This window comes from Cydia pomonella, chromosome 11, assembly GCF_033807575.1.
Source record: "Cydia pomonella isolate Wapato2018A chromosome 11, ilCydPomo1, whole genome shotgun sequence".
Classification (NCBI taxonomy): domain Eukaryota; kingdom Metazoa; phylum Arthropoda; class Insecta; order Lepidoptera; family Tortricidae; genus Cydia; species Cydia pomonella.
In genome coordinates, this window is record NC_084713.1 from 23,177,737 (window position 1) to 23,195,634 (window position 17,898).

The 17,898-nt window shown below is 40.3% G+C and overlaps 1 protein-coding gene and 1 non-coding gene across 3 annotated transcripts in view; one reads left to right on the forward strand and one right to left on the reverse strand.

The window, feature by feature from the left end:
* Positions 1-1,679: 1,679 nt before the first annotated feature.
* LOC133522494 (uncharacterized) overlaps positions 1,680-17,898 on the reverse strand; it is a 39,935-nt gene continuing 23,716 nt past the window's right edge. For both annotated transcript variants that reach the window (XM_061857847.1, XM_061857846.1), the window contains exons 5-15: positions 8,911-9,037; positions 8,198-8,275; positions 6,855-6,932; positions 6,226-6,329; positions 5,851-5,925; positions 5,276-5,693; positions 3,560-3,824; positions 3,395-3,470; positions 3,072-3,136; positions 2,519-2,692; positions 1,680-2,072 (exon numbers count right to left, since the gene is read on the reverse strand). In XM_061857847.1, coding sequence (XP_061713831.1) covers positions 1,893-2,072; positions 2,519-2,692; positions 3,072-3,136; positions 3,395-3,470; positions 3,560-3,824; positions 5,276-5,693; positions 5,851-5,925; positions 6,226-6,329; positions 6,855-6,932; positions 8,198-8,275; positions 8,911-9,037 — 1,640 coding nt within the window. In that variant the 3' untranslated portion in view covers positions 1,680-1,892. The remainder of the gene's footprint in view (positions 2,073-2,518; positions 2,693-3,071; positions 3,137-3,394; positions 3,471-3,559; positions 3,825-5,275; positions 5,694-5,850; positions 5,926-6,225; positions 6,330-6,854; positions 6,933-8,197; positions 8,276-8,910; positions 9,038-17,898) is intronic.
* On the forward strand, positions 11,594-11,664 carry Trnag-gcc (transfer RNA glycine (anticodon GCC)). Its single transcript has one exon. It is a non-coding gene; the product is annotated as a tRNA-Gly (tRNA).

Below are 17,898 nucleotides of genomic sequence, written 5' to 3' on the forward strand. Positions count from 1 at the left end.
CAGAAAAGTTTGTTTACCTTTCGTGCCTTGAAACCCTTGCAACGCTTTAGATTCCACATTTTTAATCTCTCGTTACGCTTGTGGTCATTCGCGGCGTTACTAAACAGATTCACCGGTTCCATGTTAAAATAATAAATAAATAAATATTATAGGACATTATTACACAAATTGACTAAGTCCCACAGTAATAAGCTCATTAAGGCTTGTGTAGTGGATACTAGACAATGATATATATAAATATTTATAAATACTTAAATACATATACATAAGGTCGATATTTAAACGATAGATACAATAACAGCTTCGACAGGAAAACATAACTAAGTACCTATGTAATAATGGTATTAAGCAAACGCGGATCGGTCCGCGCGATCTCGCCAACTATTACATAAACCCTAGCTAGAGGTTTTCAATAGTGGGTATTGTGTTAAACCCTGTTTCAAAAAATTCATAGTGCATAAATAAACTAAAAAAAAAACAAAACATAGAAAACACCCATGACTCAGGAACAAATATCTGTGGTCACACAAATAAATGCCCTTACCAGGATTTGAACCCGGGACCATGGGCTTCATAGGCAGGGTCACTACCTACTTTACCTAATAAAAAGTATTTTGTATTTTGAAAATAGAAAATAGGTCCCAAAAACTATTTGAAATAAAATACAAAATAGTTTTCTTTAAAAGGTATTTAAATACAAAATAGGTATTTTGCATTTTGTATTTGCATTTTAAATATAAGTATTTCAAATAAGTCACATGTCTGCACACTACTATATGTATACGTATAAATTATAAACTGTAATAGTTGTCGTGGCCGGGTGGTGTAGTGGTCAGGACGTTAGCCGCGGAAGCTGAAGACGCCGGTTCGATTCCGGCCTCTTGCACTTTTACTTTAGTGTATGACATCTATTTCAGTTTATAATCTTAAAAACTCAGAAAAATGAATTTGTTTGTGAAAAAGGGATCCGTATTTTATGTGTAATATTTGAACACGATAAAGTAGGCATCTACTGGATTTTATTAGATTCGGAATAAATGAAGGTGTTCTGATCAATATTTGTTTTAATTTTCTTAATTATGTAGTCAGTTTTTCATGCAGCAACGAGCTCCATTCGAGGGAATATTATAACACATTTGATTGATTTGATACTGTTAGATACCGGTACCGTCAAGTAGGGTAACTGGGGACAGATGGAATAACATTAGACAGTATTTTATGACTAAGAGCGTCTCTAGTTAGTAGAAAAAAAATACCCTAAGACTAGTAAATCCTGATTCAAATACCTACCTATAAAAAGTACAGTTCCGACCGCCACTATTTTATTAGTCTAATGTCCTCCTATCCCCAGTTAACCCACTTGTCATCTCTTAATTAGTCTTCCGTGGTATATCGCCCCCAAGTGGGTGCCAAGCCCAGTCATTTTGATCACTCCCGTTGAGGTCTTGCTGCCAGTTACTGGATTCCTGATGATACCTATTCCACAGGTTATAAAATATCCGTATCACCTGGGGTCGCAATTCGACTACCAACGAGTAACGTCTTCTATGTACAGTCAGCGTCAAATACTTTGTAGCAGTCAAAGTGGCCAAATAGTTCGGTACACCATACTAAATATAGGGTGTACCGAACTATTTGGCTACTTTGGTTGCTACAAATTATTTGACGCTGACTGTACATATTATAAATTAATTAAAGTAAGAATACATTCATATAGGAATGGGATCGCCTTTCTGATAGATGGTTAATAATCAGGATCCCTGAATGCAGCGACATTCGCCCGGACTTGCTCCTGAACCAGGTTGAAGGATATGGCCAGGAGAGTGATACCGAAAAGGAAGTTCTGCAAGAGCGCGATGAGTGCTTTTACGAATAGGTGGTCAGATCTCTAGTCAGTAGTCAGGATCTCTGGGTTTGATTATCCCGAGCCGGGTGGCGAGTGCGGCGACGTTGGCGCGGACCTGTTCCTGGACCAGGTTGAAGGACATGGCTAGCAGAGCGATGCCGAAGAGGAGATACAGCGAGCAGAGCGCGATGGAGTGCACGGCTGCCACTGTTGAGTCGGTTCGGCCCTGGACACATAAATAATGTAATAAAAAAATCAAAGCATCATCGTGAGGAAACCGGAATACCAATAAGGTCTAGTTTTACTTCTGAGTTGTAAGGTCAGATGGCTGTAGCTTTGGTCACATTGGTGCACCTTATCTCTTTGCAATAAATTATTATCATTTAATAATATCGATGATGGTATTCATCGTACTCATCATACAAATGACGTACAGTTAGCATTCAATAAATAGTAAAAACCGAAGCGGCCAAATTGTATCGTAACACACTTTTGTTACCATAGAAATAAAGACCTCGTAGTTCCGATATATTTGGCTTTGACTTTGGTAGGTACAACGTACAACCAGGTAGGTAACTGAAAGAAATAAATAGTTGCGTTGCGTTAGTTAAAACGTAATTTTGAAAGTTATTGTATTGTAGCTGTTGGCGGACGTTTACAGTAGCTTCTTACTTGGAGCTTCATGCCAGGCACAAAGTCGCCGAAGCCGATGGTCGTAAGTGTGATGAAGCAGAAGTAGGCTGAATCCAAATAGTTCCAATCCTCCCACTGCTGGAACAGGAAGGTGCCCGCCACGATGTAGGACGCCACGAGAAACACGCACAGCCAGATCGGCACCGGCTTTATCTGGACGAAAATAGTACATTCAATTAATAATTGATAAAAAAATATCCATATTTTATTGCTTTAAATTGTGGAACCTTCCAGTAGGGAAATCCGAGGTAATGACAATAATACACTTTGGTACAAAACCACTTATTTTATTCACTTCAATATCAAACAATACTTTTTTTTAATTCAACTGTACAAGTCTAAAGTAAAACACGAACTATTCGTTCCGAGCTGGACCCTTGTCTTTTATAACGTCAACGTGCAACCAAACCTCAACTGGTTGCACCTGAGTTATATGTACCCTCAACACTAACCGGTGGTGGAATAATAATCATATTGGAATGGTAGGTGAGTTGTTACAATTGTAAGTAAATAAAATTAAAATAAATCTTACTTCTTGCTTAATGGGTTCTGGATCTTCTTCGTAAATGTCAGTATGTCTGGAACCCCAGGCAGCAGCTGAAAAATGTTTACTTATATTGCAGAATTAATAATTCCGGCATTATTTGACTATGCCAAATCATTCTGTTATTGGAGAATGTCTCAAAATCAAATGGCATTGCAACTTTAAATGGATCCGATATCTACCACGGGCTCTAAACCCGATAGCAATAAATTGTCTCCTGACAAGTTGCTTCGTAAAGTAAAATAACGTGTTGTAGTACAGACCTACATACTTAACTCCGCGGATACCAATAAAATGACATTAAGTAATACCAGCGGATCTGCCTCTGCGCGGAACAGGCACCACAGCTGCGTCGTCGCTCCAATAATCCCGTTCAGGCGAGGGCGTCTGTAAGACATAAACACTAGGTATAACCCGTAAGTCTTAAATGTATTTATGAGATCATCTAAATAAATGGTACTCGTAGTAGGCCTCACCACAGCATGCGGTGGCCTGGCGCTCTCATCCGTAGTATACAACCGTCGCAACCTCCTCTTCCCTCCCTCGACATCCTCCCACCGCCTCTCTCCATCCCTGTCGTCCCAGCGCCTCCTCTCTCCATCTCTGTCGTCCCACCGCCTCCTCTCATCCCACTCGTCCCATCTTCGCTCGCCCTCGTATAGAGCGCTGCGTGCGCGCCGGTTCGGGCGCCGCTCGTGGCCGTAGTCGTCGCGGTCGCGATCGAAGTCCCAACGGTTTACCCTGTATAGGATAAAATAATAACGTAGGTATATAAATGGGTAGGTTCGAGTAAGATACATGTAATACCTGATACCAAGGACCTTACACTCATACGAGTACTAAACCTACCCATCACTATTTCTCTGCAGACAGATACGGTTAGTTTTTATGTGCCGTCATTTACTCCGTACCTCGCACATCAACAAAATTATAGAAAGAATGTCCAGGCTGTACAAAACGTCCTTGGTACTATTCATGTAAAAAATATTTTTTATCTATGTAGGTAGACATGATACTGTCGTCTACAGTGGATATAAATACGTGACCTAGAATAATCATAATCATAATCATAATAATTTATTTATAAAACCAATTTATACGTCATTAATAAATAATTTAGTAATAGTACTTACCTATAGTAATTTACCAAAAATACATGGTACTTATGATAGTTATTACAATAAAATAACAAAAACAGTATAATTATTGCGCTTTATACGCAATGAATTCGTCGTAGCTGTAAAAGGATTGCTCGATAAGCCACTGCTTTAAGCGAAATTTAAAGCTGCCTAAGCTTGGAGCATCAAGTATGTTTTTTGGCAACTTATTGTAGACAGTGGGACCCATGACGTGAGTGAGTTTAGATGACTTGGTCAACTTCCGGCTAATACCCACAATTTTATCTGCGTTCCGCGTTTCGTACAAGCTTAACATTCTAAATGTTTTAAATGACGCCAGATGCACTCTCACATATACGGCCACTTGCAGAATGACTATTGCCGGCAGTGTTAATATGCCTAGCTTAATAAAAAGAGGCTTAGCATGGGTATCGTGTGGAACTCGAGCGATGATCCTCACTGCGCGTTTTTGGAGGCGGAACACCCGCTCCCACTCTGCACAGCGACCCCAGAGCTCAGCGCCATACTGCAGCAGTGAGTGCACCGTGGCGAAGTAGCAGGTGCGCGCCGCCTCCGCAGACACCGACCTCGCAACCCGGCTCAGTGCGAAGCACGCGCTCCCCAATTTCCCACAAAGTCTGTCTACGTGCTGATTCCATGCCAGGCACGTGTCTATCTCAAACCCTAAGAAGGTTGTGTTGCTGGCTTGTTCAAGCACCTCATCGCCTACCCTGACAGTGAGCGGTCTTGTCGGACGGCCAGCGAGATTGAAAACAAGGTAATGAGTTTTCTTCAGGTTCAAGGATAGCCCGTTCACATCGAACCACTCGGCCAGCTGTGCAGTAGTTTGGTTCAGTTTTTCCTCAATACTTTCGATGCTCGGTGCAGAGACAATTGCGGCGACGTCGTCAGCATACATCAGAACCTCGGCAGTATCTATAGACTCTGGCAGGTCATTTAAGAGCAGTGAAAAAAGCAGGTTGGAGACCGATGACCCTGAATATAGGTAACTACAAGTCTAGCATGAACAGTAAGGTGTTGAAATGTGAATCACAATAAAGTACATCAACTTACCGACGGTCCCAAGTCCTCCTTCTTTTCGGGCTGTCAAACTCATAATCATCATCCTCAGGATCGTAATCCCTTTCCCTGTAGTCGTCCCTTCTCCATTCTCTTTCCTGCTGAGCCTTCCTTTCTTTGTAGTTCTCATAATCAACGTCATATAAGTCATGCATCTCGAAGCGCTCCTTGGACGGTCCTGGGTCAAGATCTCTTCGGTCCCTCGGTCCAGGGTCAAAGTCTCTGCGATCCCTGGGTGCAGGGTCGAAGTCCCTATCGAAATCCCGAGGTCCGAAGTCGGGCTTGGACTTGGAAGGGCGTGGGAGGGATTTGCTGCGAATGTCGGCTTTGGACGCCTTCATTTGGTGGTCGTTCAGGTCTTGTAAAGCTGCTTCCAAGTCTTTTAGAGGCAACGATATCTTCGGGAACTCTTCTGCATATCAAAACATTTTGGATAAATGGTTAAAGTACAATATAACAATATTTTTGTAATATATTTGAAAGCAAATAAGAAAGTATAAAACCAAAGGACAGTACGACAGTAAAATCTATTCAAGAATAAAAACCAGTTGGATTGGACGTACACGTACCGTCTTCCTCGTAATGGTCTCGTCCGTAACGATCATACCGCACCGGGGATATGTCTCTCTCGTAGCCTCTCGGTTCTGAAACATAATAATTATATGATATATTTATTTAACTGCATTTGTGATTTAATAGCGCATTTTTCATAAACCACGCACGAAGGATATGATAATTCATCATCAATATCATCAATTCATCAGCACTATTCAGGAATTGACCATTATCCAGCCTCTTGTCACAAATTGCTGAGAAATACCTTTCTTCGAGTACAAACCCGAATAAGTGTGTCCTGGCCCGGAGCCATTCTTATCCAGAAGTGACCTGTAATCTTAAGATTGTTGTCAAAGACTTGTTGGACTGTCAAAGACTGACTTCCTTACCGTTAGCGCGAGTAAGCGGCGGCTGCGAGGCGGTGCGCAGGCTGGAGCCGTGGGCTAGACGGCCGCGCCGCCCGCGACCACTGCTGTACCCACTGTCGCGATACCTGCCGAGGGGAGAGACATATGTTTCGATATGAAATAGATAACTAAATTAGCCGAAAACCCCCCAGTAGTGCGGTCATTTTTGTGTGATTTTTTTTTAATAAATTACCGATCGTTTTGAATCTATGAATTTGCGCTTCTTAGAAATAAATATCATAGCGCAATAGGCGTTCTAAGTAGAAAGAAACGCTGCTTGATGTTTGTGTGGTTAGAATGTAGGGATGATCTTTGCGTCTTTGGTCCTTTGGTGTGATAATATGCGGTGCGGTCTAGAATCATTTTATGAAGTTTTCTTCAGATTATTCCTTATTGTGCAGATAGTATAGTAAAACACAAAGTTGGAATAGCTATAGAGAATCATCGTGTCTTCGAGGGCTCCGAAGTTTCAAACAACACGGTACGGTCAATAACACGGGCTGTCCATGTACAAGATGTTATTATGTACATTGCTTACTGACATATATTTATTTAAACTTATACTCATTCATTCATGGCCGTCCTCTCTTTCTGCCCGATCAATAACCGACCTGCACTCGGTGTCGGAATGCGCGCGCTCGGGACGCTTGCGCCGCGTCGAACCGTGCCGACTGCCGCGGATGGATCTCCTGCAATTTTGAACAATGATTTAATATAATTAGCATATTGTGTACTTACTTATTGTATTCTTCTTTAATTTTCTGTGTAGTTCGCAGTGGTAGGTATTTTTACTGTTATGGGCCACCCCACACTAGCGTCTCCCGAGCGTCGGCGTCTAGTCAACTCTAAGGCTGCTGCTCGACGCAGCGTTGGCGAAAGTGCGCAGCGACACTATTTTCCATATCGCTGATAGACGCCTACACTCAAAAGACGCTAGTGTGGGAGGGCCCTATGCTGTTTGAATAAAAAAAATTCAATAAGTATAAGAAAACAACAAAGAAATACAATCTCTAACGAATCTCAATGTGTCATGTTAATTAATTTTCAACTTGTTGGTCTTAGTCAGGTAACTTAAAAGAAAATTAGGTACATAACAAAAACATGACGTTCATCAAATAAATATATATTTTTATTAGGAACCGGATTCGGTACAGTACAGACACCTAATATTGTTAATTTAAATACAATTTAATAAATCGTGTCATTCACGAAGACGCATGTCTTGACTCATATTTCTCATGTTTATTTATTTATTTATGTTCAGGAGAACCAACAGCTTTAAACTTACAATAGGACAACAAGATTAATACATAGAGCCAATTACAGGAACTCACAAGTAATTACAAAGTATATAAAAAAAGTAATGCTAACACTGACGCACACACACATGCGTACAAAGTGAGAAAAAAATAAAAACAATTGAAAATGAAAATACATAGAAGCCATTAAAATAGACCCTAAGTTCGGAAACACTTAGTTCATTAGCACCCAGAATAATTGAGGTCTCGAAGGTTAGTAAATTTGACAAGTCTGCACGTCATCGTGGATCAAACGAACTATATAGGCAACTCTTTGGTCTCTGTGTGCCACTCAAATAAGGTATGAAAATATAATGCACTCTAATCTTTGTGTTTTAAAAGACCTGTCTTCTTGTAATGCAGCTGAATCTATTTTAAAAAAGGACTACCGGTCTGGCCTAGTGGGTAGTGACCCTGCCTATGAAGCCGATGGTTCCGGGTTCAAATCCTGGTAGAGGCATTTATTTGTGTGATGAGCACGGATATTTGTTCCTGAGTCTTGGGTGTTTTCTATGTAGGTATTTATCTATTATATATATATATCGTTGTCTGAGTACCCACAACACAAGCCTTCTTGAGTTTACTGTGGGGCTTAGTCAATTTGTGTAATAATGTCCTACAATATTTATTTATAATAAATGAAAACAAAACTCCACCTGATGGACGGATGGTGTCGGCGGCGGCGCTTGGGCGGCCGCGTGCACACGTAGCAGCATACACGCCAGTACAAAAACCTTCAAACATAAATAACACTAATAAATATAAGATTCTACATTCTACAAAAAACTAACCGATATTGGTTTATAACCCACTGCGCAGCCCAATGCTGAGCGCCTGCAAATATTAAATAGCAATTCGTTGTTGAGTCAGAGAATAGTTCAGAGGCACTTGCAAAAAAAGGAACCTCAGACTGACATTACCTCGGTAAATCGCTAACGTGTCATTAACACAAGCTAACTCTAACACATTTTAGAAAAAAGTAGAAACTCCCGTGGTGTGGACAAAACATCAAAAGTTAAGGAACCAGGTATATCACTGTGCCTTGCTTACCATAAATGCAGTACTTGCATTTGAAAACTCATTCAAATAAAGAACTTATTAAAAGAAAACAAGATAAACAGTTGAAGGAGTTTTCTATTGTTATTACTGCATATAGGTACTCTGTTAGCACGGCAGATTACCTACTGCAGTACCGCCAGTAAGGGTGCAGTGCAGTTTAAACATTAGATTCTTTCGTCATTTTCCGATGTCTACATGAAAGACACGAACGAGTGTAGCTTAGAATAAAATCGGTATGACCCAACTGATTTGTTAGAGCATAAGGTCAGTTAAGGTAATCAGTTTAGCTTGCTATTAGTGCTGACTGTACCTGAACGAGGAAGCCATGACGTCTCCGATGTTGGACAGGCAGAGCAGCATCAGCGGGATGCCAAGAATGGCGTAGAAAATGGTGACCACCTTTCCTGTTTGGGTCTTGGGAGCAATGTGTCCGTACCCTGGATAAAGTAAAAGTAGAGTTCAGCCACGTTAAAAAAAAACAAGCATATTAACACGACCGGGTAAGGTTTATTCCCACTAGTCTAGTTCCCATTCAGATGTTCCCCGTCGTAACAACTGCGATTTTTTCGTACCATTTACAATTGATAGAAATCGATAAAAAATCGAGAATAGTTATTTGTACAACAAGAGAGCAAAGTTTGATATTTCTTCGAGTGCTTGTTTTGAGTCCCGTGCAAGCGAAAGATTCTATAATAGATTCACGAGCGTAGCGAGTGAATCTAATTTAGAATCTTGAGCGCAGTAAGGGACTCAAAAGCGCACGAGATGTAAATAACTTTGATCTCGTGTAGTACACAAAATTTTTCACGTCAGTCAGCCATCAAAAAATACAACCTGAAAAAATATAATCCAGACGGACGGATCACTATTTCACTCGTGTTTTCTGAAGGTATTCTAACAATTAACTTTAATTACCGCAATAAAACAAAACGAAAGAAATTTCAATAAAATAATACGAAAATAATGAATTAACGAACATCAATTGACAGTTCAATCGACAATTTTTTTTTTGTAAAAAAAACTTTGTAGGATCCGGTCCGAATTGCGGATACTACTATTTGTCAACTATAGTAGAGATCGTTAAAAGTAGTGAAGTATAATTATTTACTACGTAACAATTGCGTAAATTTGTATAAGTTCATTGTTTTGATTGTATAATAAATTACGTAAAATATGGTGTTTTTATTAAATTTTAAACTTTTATTTCATTAATTAATTATTACGAATGAAGACTCGTAGGGTGTTTTGGAACGATGCGGTCTGACTTATTTCGAGGGTCTATTATAAACCGTCAATATACCGTTGAATTACGTATGCACTTTTTTTGTCTCTTTCTTTTTGCTAATGACGTGAAAGGGATAAAGACAATAGAATCCAAATATTTCGAACTTGTATTAGGCCCCGCACGTTGAAATGACATTCGAATCTAAAGGTCACTTGAATGTTATTTTGTCTCACTCGGTGAGCAAAATGCGATTTTGCTCACTGTTTTTAAGCAGCAAATTACCCTTTTTCGAGCTGCTGACGTGAAATAGTTATTTGTGGAACAAGAGAGGAAAGTTGGTTTTTCTTGCGAGTGTTGATTGTGTGTCCCGAGTAAGCGAAAGATTCTAAGTTAGGTTAGAATCTTGGGCGTAGCGAGGGACTCAAAAACACGAGATGTAAAATAACTTTGCTCTCGTGTGACACGGTTAAAAAAATTCAACGTCAAGTAAAGTTAACCACATTTATTTACATTCATGAATGAAAGGCATCATCATTATGACGAAAGCTTCTGGAAATATTCCTGTATTCACGGCCTTCACTAAATTAAAAAGTTACTTTGTCTCACTCCCTGGAGTAACAAAAGTAGGCTTGTTCGAGCTGCTGAGGTGAAAAAATAATTCTCAAAAGGTAATTTTTACCATTGAAAACAAAAAAACTGTTTTTACAACAACAGCAGGGTAAGCTTTTTCGTATATACGGGACTGTCACCGTATTTAATTGCCTATACATTGGGTTGTCATACGCCCCGTATATACGGGACTGTCACCGTATTTAATTGCCTATACGTAGGGTTGTGATACGCCCCGTATATACGGGACTGTCACCGTATTTAATTGCCTATACATAGGGTTGTCATACGCCCCGTATATACGGGACTGTCACCGTATTTAATTGCCTATACATAGGGTTGTCATACGCCCCGTATATACGGGACTGTCACCGTATTTAATTGCCTATACATAGGGTTGTCATACGCCCCGTATATACGGGACTGTCACCGTATTTAATTGCCTATACGTAGGGTTGTCATACGCCCCGTATATACGGGACTGTCACCGTATTTAATTGCCTATACATAGGGTTGTCATACGCCCCGTACATACGGGACTGTCACCGTATTTAATTGCCTATATATAGGATTGTCATACCTATATAAATTGAAAATTGAAAAAAAAAATCCCGTCCCGTTTTTGTCCCGTATATCGATACCGCTGCAGAATACGCAGAATACATATACAATATGTTTATTAACCAAAACAATTTACTCAAACCCGTAACTTTTACTATGGGACCAACCCCAAAATCACGAAATAAAATTTGGGTATTTCGTACATTTTGGCTGCTCTGACATTAACATTTTCTATGGGAGTAAATGTTTTCGCATCCCGTATTTTTACCTGTTACCCTTTTTTATCCCGTATATCAATACCGCCGTAAAATACCAGTTTGTTTACCTATTCAACTAAGTAAACAAAGCTTTGTGAATATGTATTTCGTTTAATCCTTACAGCGTTCGTGGTCTACGTGTTTTTTTTACCAATACTTAGTATAGCTTCATTAGAAAACCTTATGTTAACGGCATACTAACTACTACCTACTTGGTTCCATTATCGCACAGTAGGGGCGCATCCACGTGCGAGCCGCGCATGCGCGGAATGACGTCATCCGATAACAGTATCAAGTACAGTTACGTCAACCGATCGGTAATTTCGGTACATTATGCATAAGCATCGGTGGTTCAGTGGTAGAATGCTCGCCTGCCACGCGGGCGGCCCGGGTTCGATTCCCGGCCGATGCATGTTTTTTAATTTATTTTTTTAACAAGTTATTTCAAGCATAGAGAAATAAGAAGAAATAGAGTGCTCACTCCATACATCAGTTTTGGTACCAAACAAAAAGTCTACTGCTCAACGATTTTCCGCTAATATTATAACCAGAGTAACCGGACCTATTTTCAACTCCTACACTTACTCTGGTTATAATATTAGCGGAAAATCGTTGAGCATTAGACTTTTTGTTTGCCGTGATATCTATTGTCGAGTAGCAGTACTGAGAGTTCCGCTACTCGATGCTAGATGTCGACTGCGAATATAATAATCATTTTGGTACCAAAACTGATGTATGGAATGAGCACTCTATTGGGAGCGTGCACGACTGTCACGCAACCTAGTGTCCGCAAGTCTAGGGGAAAACGTCAATTCACTACATCTTATAAAACTACTCCAAAACTAAAAACTACTGAACGGATTTTCATACGACTTTCATCTGTCAATAGAGTGATTCTTGAGGAAGGCTTAAATATATAACTTGTTAAGGTTTTGTGTAAATTGTTTGAAATATAACGATGTTGTCGGAAAAAATCACGCTGGCTAGGAGCTTTAATCGAAAACGCTGCCTAATCCGTTTGAGCTATAACAAACACAATGTATGGTGGGGTTGTTTCTCATTCATAGGTCTACAAAAAAGTCCGCGATGTCAAATGTCTATCTTTTAAGGATAACTTACTATACATATTCGTAACTTGTAGAAAAAGATCACGTAATATGTGGCATTTGCAAAGCTATTTATATGGATACATTATTAACAATTATCAAAATAAATACGTTACTTATATTAAGCACTTCATACAGATTACAATGGTCCCTTACACCATACAATTTAAATGAATATTTCAGGAGTAATCGTAAATCAAAGTTTCATTTCGAGCCATATAATTGTACGAAATGTTAAAGACGCTATCCGCAGTTAGTTCAAATTTTTACCACCTTATGCGCTGGGATCGCTTTACTTACCCCCACCATGCACTTCGCACGGTCCCAATAGGGTGAACCAGAATCTAGTCCTTATGTCGATACCAATATAATTAACGATGTATATTACGAGTAGGTATATTTTTAAAGTGTTTCATTTCAAGGTGATACCATTGTGTTGTGTAAGTGTTGTCTGGCTCGGTGATTGCCCGTAATTTATCCGAATAACGATAGTTTTTATTCCAGCAGTTTAATTGTGATATCGTGCTTCAAACACATTACTTATCTACTTAATTCAGCCCATGCTCAGACTTATTTAGAGAAGTTCAGTGCTTGTTAAAGGTTCCGTCATCGGTTTTCCCAAGTTCGTGATTAATTTTCTTGGGTTTAGCTAAGAATTAAATCAAGGGATCTACTGCGCTTTAGAGTCTAGGTCGTATTTTTAGGGTTCCGTAGATAACTAGGAACCCTTATACTTTCGTTATGTCCGTCTGTCTGTCCGTCCGAGGCTTTGCTTTGCTCCATGTCCTTAAGTGCTAGAAAGCTGTAAGTTGATTTGACATGTGTTAACAAAGTGGTAAAAAAAAGTAGAGATTTTTTAATGGTAGGTACATCCCCTACACGTAAAGTGGGGATGATTTTTATTTCGTTCCGACCTTTGGGGTGGTTTGTCGTTGGATAGCCTCTCAAAACAAATAGGGGCCTTCAACAACCATTTTCTGATAATGATGAAGAGGCACAGAAATCAAATTCCTTAACTGTATACCATTGACATATATCGAAGGACGGGCCTGACGGGCACTAAGAATGGTGCTAGTTCAGCGGTGTCGCTCACGAATTCGAGCCAATAATGCAACTAGTTGCGAACAATCGCGCGCGTGATGTGAACTCATCAAACAATCGCGTTGTGACGTTAGACTGGCCGATATGATCGAATTCGTGTGCGTGACACCGCTGTACTAGCCCCGTTCTTATCTCCCGTAAGGCCCGTCCCTAGATATATGTCAATGCTGTGCACTATATACCTTTAAGTGACTTTGTCTTAAGTGTCTGTCTGTCCATGATCTGATTGATCTGTGTTAGCGATATTCCCATTTTTGTTTCGTTTCAATGATCACGGCCGCCTTTACCAAGGTAACGCATATCTCGATGGGGAAACCCGCGCGATGGCATTTCGGTCATTTCGAGCACAAATATTATCCGCGATCAATAATTAACATATTAAATGGACCGTATTTTTTAGGCAATCGAAGCTTCCGCCGGACGCCGCCGAGGCCGACTCCTTCGTGCTGTCTGGCTGTTGCTTTACTGAGACTATAGTAGGGGGCAGAAACGACAGAAAAGGCTTAGGTAAATATGAGGTTATGAATTAGATCTGGATTAGTTATGAATCTCTCCACGTGTGCGTCCTAGGATTTTTCGGACCTGGGGACTCCGCAGGAACCAGGAGATGGAAGATCTGTTGTCCGAGCCGAACATCATTGGAGAAACGAAAGCCGCCAGACTCCGATGGCTCGGGCACGTAGTCCGGATGGGTGAGGATCGTGCAGTCTGGAGGGCGTACTCCAAATTACGGAGTTCCAAATGGCCGAAGACCGTCTGGACGCCCTAGGTACCGCTGGAAAGATGAAGTGCAAAAAGACCATAGCTAACTCGGCGCCGTCGATTGGATAGAAACGGCTTTGGACAGAGAAGCATGGCGGTCTTTGGTGTCGGAGGCCAAGATCCACTTCGGGTCGCTGCGCCACAGCAGTAAGTAAGTTAGTTATGAATCTGGTCTGTCAGTGTTAAAAGTGACATTTCTTTAACCAAAAACCTCACCTTTGACACTGATAGATCCATAAATTAATCCAGCGGCGGTAGTACTCGTGTTTCCGTTGCCGCTATAATAACGAATACTGAAAAGTAAGGAACCCTCGGTGGGCGAGTCCGATTCGCACTTGGCCGGTTTTAGTAGTAGTAGTAGTAGTAGTAGTAAACACTTTATTGCACAAAAAAAGGACATAACAAAGAAAGAATACAGTAAATGTGTACAAAGGCCCTTGTATAGAACTTTAAGGGATTTCTTCCAGCTAACTTTAAGCAACTAAGATAGATACATACGAAATGGTAGTCAAAATAAGATAATATGTACATGACGGCAAGACTAAAGATTTCTTGATTGCGTATTAATAATTATCGTGAAAATAGCTCAAAAGTTGTGCTTTACGGCTGCGACGGCGTTTCAGCTACTGTTAACAAAATCACCCTACAGAAATAGCCTTAATAAGTTTTTGGCCAAAAAAACATTTTTGGTACAAGCTTTTATCGCTGACTGTATTTTTTTTCTACAGGCAACTAATACTCATCGAGACAATTCTAAAAACCCCAAACACAATTAGGTTGCGTTGTTTTATCAGTTTATCACAGAGTTCCTATGGCTACCTCCTGCCTCCATCATCAGATCGACTTGATGGTACCATAATATTGCATTGTCACCCGACTTACATATGTATGCCAATTTTCAGCTTCATCGGAAACCGGCAAGTGGGTCAAATTCAACTTGCAAATTGATAGTGATTCCAAAATTATATTTACCTATGTCAATGTCACTTCTATAATAATATAATTCTTACGTCCCTGACCGAGCCCCAAATTATTGACGATCTAACATGATGACCGACATTACCTGTTCGCTATTAATATCATTTGTACTTAATTGATACAAAAAGTGGTATTTGTTATTCTACCTGAGATAATGTTCATACCTACAGAGGTTTTATTCTCATATCTTAAAATCAGCACAAATTTGTGTAAGGCAGTATCTTACCTGAGCGAATAACTCGCGAACGCGAAGCGGCGCGGCGCGGCGCGGGTGAATTCAATCCTTTGATACCTATGGAAGTGTCCTACGTGGGCGATCTCCGAATGCCGTTGTCGTTTCCACATTCCGATCCGATATTTAACAATATTGTACAATGTACCTACATTCGTAGGGGATCCTCTACACGATGGCCCAGCGTAGGCCAGTCTAAGACGAGACGAGAGATGGGAATATCACTTGCTCCTTCTAACGCATAAATGCGTACCTTGGGCTGGCCTACGCTGGGCCATCGTGTGAGGAGCCATTATGTCGGGCCGCGGGGTGTACCGGGGCGCGCCGTCCCTCTTCAGCCGGCACACTATACAGCAAATATTACGCACACAAACAAAAATTATCGATCCGATATGTCTGAAATTATGCGAAGTTTAAATCTGATATCGGATGGCCCTTATGAGAAAGCTATTAGAGAGTCATTTTGATGTCAGTTTTTTTTTATAGCTCTGTTTATTTACGGAATACTTGCATGTAAACAACGATTACTGTATACTTACGGTAAAAAATACATGCGTATAAAATATTAGTACCTTTGTAGTTACCAACTTAATTACCAATAGTCTCATACGCATGTATTTTTCAGTAAGCATCAGTTTACACCACTACCTGGACTTTCCCACCTCTCACACGAGTGAGTGGTGGGAAAGTCCAGATAGTGGTGCAAACTGATGTTATCAGAGGACTGAAGGCCGACGCTGGGAACCAATTGTTTTCGGAAGGCCGAAAGTGCCGGTACAATTGTTTCGATACCTTGCAATTATTACCGCTTTACCTTCTACATTGTAATTCTTGCAGTAGTATAAGGTTCTATTGCCACATGTTGTCTTTGAATACCACCGGCGCTAGCATATCTACCTAAACAAGTCGCGCGAGACAATTACTTCTCTTCTATAACATTCGCTCAGTGCTAAGCTCAGTCAAGGAATTTGATCTCTGTGCCACTTCGTGCAGTCGAGTTCATAAATATGTATACAATTTCTTCGCCTTAATCCATTGCAATAAGGTGAAAAATAGTGTACATAATTATGAACTCGACTGTACCTTGTCAGCTTGTCACAATAAATGTGACGTTGGGTAAGAATACGTTTGTGCCATACCTACAGCACTTACATCGGTTTGCAGGAGACCGAAAAGAAGCGATATCGAAAAGTTTTATATTTAGGAAATATTGAACTTATTCATCAGTTACGCACATACTTTACTATTTCTATACAATTATGGGTCCTTACAAATATTTTGAATATAATAGTGGTTATCATGATATTATTACTATTTCCATATCCGCGGGTTGATGAAGAAATGTTAAGGGTACAATGTATGACATGACTATATCCGATCATAGAATGCGGATATGACACATTTTAAAAATATTTTTTTTAAACCGATTAGTGTCTATTATAGCCAGATTAAAGCCAAGCGGAAGCGCTGCGCCGCGACGCTCCGAAGGGTGCGCGACAGCCGCCACAGTCTCCTGGCCGTCGATGGGACAGTGTATTAATTAGACACTGGACCTCCCAACATCTTAGTTTAGGTACTAACATAGTAATTTATACACACATAGTAACATAGTACTAGAATAGGTATTGCCAAGAGTGCCTTTCAAAATATGAAGAAACTGTTGACCAATAAGATTAATTTAAACTTAAGGTGGCGAATGGTGAAATGCTATATTCTTCCAATCCTCATGTATGGCTCCGAAAGCTGGACGCTAAGGAAACATTTGATCAATAAATTACAGGCTTTTGAAATGTGGATCTATCGTAGAATGCTTAAGATAAAATGGACCGACAAAATTAGTAACGAAAGAGTCATGTTATTAATGAAGAAAAAGGTGGAAGTCGTAACAACTATTAAAGAAAGGAAAGCTACATATTTCGGACATATATATAGAAACTCAAAATATGCCTTATTAAAACTAATTATTGAACGGAAGATTGAAGGGAAACGAGGACGTGGGAGAAGGAGAATATCATGGACAAGGAGCATAAGAGACTGGTTGGGCGTGGGCAGTACAGAGAAACTAATTCGCATGACTTCAGATAGAATGAATGAATGAATGAATGAATGAATATTTTTATTACATGTAACACATGGACACATATTTTCATTAGTAGAACTTACAAACTAAGGGGTTAGTAGGTACAACAAACACTAATTTAAAATAAAACAACACTGATGGGGGAATGCAATCCCTCACAGTGCGACAAGTAGGGACAGTCGACCCTATCCGCTATCATTCGTAGGATGCTGTTGGGACTGCCACGCACCCGGCGCACCAGGGATGCTGCGCGTGAACGCATGGTAGTATAAAAACAGTCCACGCGCGCCGTCACGAACATCCCTGATGCGCTACAGAAACGGGGCAGCCCCATCAGCACCCGGAACGCATTGTTGTACTGGACCCTAAGGGCCCCGTATGCCCGTT